Raw genomic sequence first — 4,359 nt, forward strand, 5'->3', positions numbered from 1 at the left:
TCCAGCTGATGAACGATAAAAAATTGACAGCCAATCAGAATCCATACTGCTGGAACGAGCTCAAGAAATTAAAGCAGCAGACGTGCGTGCGCTTAAGACGACATCGTTCGCTGGTGTGGACACTAATATCGTTATCTTTGTCGTTGTCGTTCTTGGTGTGAACGGGGCTTTAGGCTGGTGTTGTTACGCAGACCTGGCAGCAATGGTGCTACATAACTCAATTCAGTGCACAATTTCATGTATGTACATGTAAAATTATGTTTATGGTGTCTAGATGCTACTTTTTGAGTTAAACAGGTCATTACTGCTGAAATCAAATAATGTCATATGACGAATTACAAAATGTGTGGTAAAATTTAGAGCAGGCAGTATATACTAATGTACACTCATTATGGTACTGAATGAGTCCACTCGATAATGTCCCTTGAAATAGTGCACTATATAAATGAGTGTATGAAGAACAATGTGAAAGAATTCAAATAATTTAGCAAAATAACAGCATATGTTTTCTGACCTGTAAAAGGCACAGCATGTCCCCTGCTCCCACTGCGGGGTTTGGTCCCAAAAGGAGATGGCAACTTTTCCGTCTCTGGTGTTTCTGGTGAGAAAGAATTAAAGTCGATCTCATCTTCCTCATCATCCATGAGGTCTGTAGGACTCTTGAGTTCACTGTCTGCTTTTGCTGGACTACTATGCTGTGCACCCAGAGTCCTTATGAGTTCCTCATACTGGGCCATGAGATCCTCCCCTTCCAGTGACTTGTGGTCTGATTGGGACCCTCTCTTTTTACTGTTCATTTCATCTAATGGGGAGCTCAAGCCATTGCTCATCAAGGATTCTGAATTTGTAGTCTTTTGATCAGTTACTGGTCCATCTAACACCTCCTGCTTTGCTGGTTTAGTAGGTTTGGATGGGGCATGATAGCCGTTACCAGAGTTATGAGCATCCTTCTGAGCTACCAGGTCATAAACCATAACATCATTCTGGAACTCAGTCTCTTCAATGTAAGAGCCCTTCACAATCATAATAGCAGTTTTCCGCAGTTCTTGAATGTGTTTCGGGGGCTCGTCCGGGATGGGACGCGTCTCCTGATCTTCCTCTGAATGCAGTTGTGTAGGACATGCATCATAACTATCATCCCACTCCAGCTCCAGCAATCCAGGAGTAGCAGTGAGATCTTTGAGGGGTGGACCGGAGTGATGCATCTGATTTGGGGTTTTCTTGCTGGTAATTGGTGGCCGAGTCCTACCTGCTTCTTCCAAGGTACTGCGCTGGTATTCTTCTGGAGGAGGGTTCTCACCATCGTAAGGGGCCGACCACACACAGCATGCTCGCATACAGTGACTGATGCTGTTTTGTGCATCGTACAAGTAGTGCAGGTAACTAACATCCAGGCAGATCTCTGAGCCAATGACACAGGAGTTACCACAGTCGTCCTCCTCTGAGAGGACCTCTTTTGATTCTAGAGGAAAATGTACAAGCAATATTAAAACAGTTGTTACATTTCATGACCTCTTTTTCACAAATACTGATCCTAACAAAAGTATTACTTGGAATTTGTATCAGCTTGTAAACACTTTAATAATAAGCACAGACATAAGCGGATTACATAGTCTGGAATGAATAAATTAAGTTGATGCCAGCACTATTGAAGTTGCAGATTTAATTCAGAAGACGGAAGTCATTGAGACATGAATAACATTTCAGTCTGCAGACTTGAGTGTACTAATCTGAACAAATTTTCATTAAATTTTATGTTAGTCAACAAATCTTCAGGGCATGGTTTTGCAGAGACCAACAACAACCAAAAACATTAAAATCTAGAAATCCTTTCAAAAAAAACCTTTAACACTTACTATTAAAATCTGCATTAATCCTGGTCAAGTGTTTGCAATTCTGCTCCTGGAGGGCCAATGGAGAGTTTAGTGCCAACTTGGCCCAAAACCCTTGCCTGGACGTTTCTAGTCATCCTTGATTAGCTGGTTTAACTGTGTTTAATTGTGGTTACTGCTAAGCTCTGCAGGACAGTGGCCCTCCAGGAACAAAACTGGACACCCCTGATCTAGGTCCTTATGAGATATTAGTTTTCGATATAGGTCAAAATGTATGTTTTGTTATTACAATGACACATTATGCACAATGCAACTTCAAATTACATGAAATAGCAAACTCTTCCACAGGAAGCAATGGAACTACATTATACCCATAGTTCCTATATGGGAGCCATCAGTGCCTTTTGACCACAGAATGGAGTCCAGTTGTCTGAGTGGAGGGGGGATGACCTCTGGAGAACAGCAGGAGGGTGTAAGGGCTAGAAACTTGGCGGCTGATACAGAGTAATAGTCTCTCTCTCTCAGGACTCTACGCTGACTCAACATCATGTGGTTACATGGGATCAGGTACCTGTCGGGGAAGGAGGGCCCACACGTACAGTGCCGCAAGAAAGACAGCTGAATACCAACACTGAGACTATGAGACAATATATAAAATACACATGATGCACATCATACAACAAACAAGTAAATAAATGTGAAGAGTCTGCAGAAATATACTCACTTGAAAACCAACTGGAGCATGACATCTTCACAATGCAAGCCAATGAGAGTGCGGAACAGGGCCAGCGATACTGTGCCAAGCTGGAACAAAAGCACAGCCTATAAAAACACACTACTACAAAAACCAACAGCTTAATGAAGACACTGCATGTGTTAAACAACAAAACTGGAATTAACCGATTTAAACCGTTTCATATTAATATTGCATAAAACAAAGTTAACTGTCATGCCTAACAGGATTCTTAAGGCTCAGTGCTGTAGGGTGTTCTGTTTGAATACACATGCAAACTAATATTTGAGTTCAAATATTAGTCTAATTTAATAGAAAGAGCCTGTAATCTACCTTCATTCCTTTATCTAATCTATCAACCACTTCTTAATACTTTTGGAGCCTGTCTTTACCCTTTCACCTTCACCCAAGCTCACTGATCGAGTTCTGCACTCTTACAAATACTCCCATTATAATCAATGATGCTGACTACACTGCACAATGAATCTATGAGGTCGCACTAACCAAATCTAATACTCAATGTATCACCCAGCACTAGTTCAGTGGCCTGTTCTCAAGTAAGTACTGCTTTTTGATATTCAATTGGATGCATTTTTTTTTTGTCAGTCAGGATGAAATTGTGGTTACCTGAAAAGGAGTATTGATGCGGCTGACCAGCGTGTCCAAAATGTGTACGTTGTCATGGCGATGGAGCAGGATGAAGCTTAGTAAGGTGTGCAGCAATGCAGGTTCAGATACGCTGCGTATGAAGAGGTCCAGGTATGCTGTTGTGGTCATCACCTCTTCAAGTGTCAGCTACAGAAGATTAGGGTGCTTAAAATCAAATCTTACTGATATCAAGTATCAGATCTAGGAATAAAATGGCTTACGGCCCACTAACCTTGTGTAATGCTGGTGCTAGAACTGGTACCAGAAAACCATTATGAATGTAGCCAACCAGCTGATCTTTAATGGAAGGATGGGCCACCTACACACAAAGCAAAGCTCAAATAAGATAAATTGACACTGTCTAAATGTATTTTTGCTTCCTTTTATCTACTGGGCATACCAAGATAAGGGTACTGCAATAACGTTTATTTATAGCTCAACCTTTGTCTCCTGACATTCCAGAAGAATGTTTGCAAAATATGAAGAGGAAGTTTTTATGTGTAAATTGATCCAATACTCTATCTGGAGGCCCACTGTCCAGCAGAATTTAGCTATAGTCCCTATTAAACACACTTGAGCCAATTAAGGTCTTTAGGATCACTTCCTGGCAGGTGTGCAGAAGCTATACTCTAAGAAAGTGGCCCTCCAGGAGCAGGATTGCAGAGCGCAGTAGAAATGAAGTAGCACAAGCTGTGTGGACATACTGTCGTAACGTCTTGAGGTTCCTCAATTCTTACTGCACAAGAGCGGGCAGCTGCTGCCAGTCCTCACGGTGCAGACAGTGCCACTCCTCACTGGGTACATCCAACTTGGTGGGCAAAGATGAGTAAAGCCCACTCAGACCTGTAGCCAAAACCTTCATCAAAAAAAAAAATTATAAATAAATAAATACAACTGTTACTCCATTTCATTCATCTGCAACTAGGGCTGAAACGGTTAGTTGACATTATCAACAACATCGACCATAAAAAATTGTTGATAAATATTTTTGTTGTTGAATAGTCGTTTGATCTCATATGACCTCATGTAAGCGCCTGCAATAACGTGGCTTGACCAGAGTGGTGCTGTGCAATCCAGTAGAAGATGACACACTTATGAGAAGTGCAAATAAAGCCTAACCAGTAGAGTGTGGGATTTTTTTTTTTT

The 4,359-nt window shown here is 41.5% G+C and overlaps 1 protein-coding gene across 1 annotated transcript in view; it reads right to left on the reverse strand.

The window, feature by feature from the left end:
* Nucleotides 1-4,359, reverse strand: part of LOC107598295 (protein FAM160A1-like) — an 11,916-nt gene that overhangs the window by 3,408 nt on the left and 4,149 nt on the right. The window contains exons 3-8 of the mRNA XM_016289590.1: nucleotides 3,956-4,069; nucleotides 3,446-3,532; nucleotides 3,193-3,360; nucleotides 2,557-2,636; nucleotides 2,204-2,403; nucleotides 515-1,462 (exon numbers count right to left, since the gene is read on the reverse strand). Of these exons, the coding sequence (XP_016145076.1) occupies nucleotides 515-1,462; nucleotides 2,204-2,403; nucleotides 2,557-2,636; nucleotides 3,193-3,360; nucleotides 3,446-3,532; nucleotides 3,956-4,069 (1,597 nt within the window). The remainder of the gene's footprint in view (nucleotides 1-514; nucleotides 1,463-2,203; nucleotides 2,404-2,556; nucleotides 2,637-3,192; nucleotides 3,361-3,445; nucleotides 3,533-3,955; nucleotides 4,070-4,359) is intronic.

The sequence above is a fragment of the Sinocyclocheilus grahami genome, unplaced genomic scaffold (genome assembly GCF_001515645.1).
Source record: "Sinocyclocheilus grahami isolate Dianchi unplaced genomic scaffold, SAMN03320097.WGS_v1.1 scaffold249.1, whole genome shotgun sequence".
Taxonomy (NCBI): domain Eukaryota; kingdom Metazoa; phylum Chordata; class Actinopteri; order Cypriniformes; family Cyprinidae; genus Sinocyclocheilus; species Sinocyclocheilus grahami.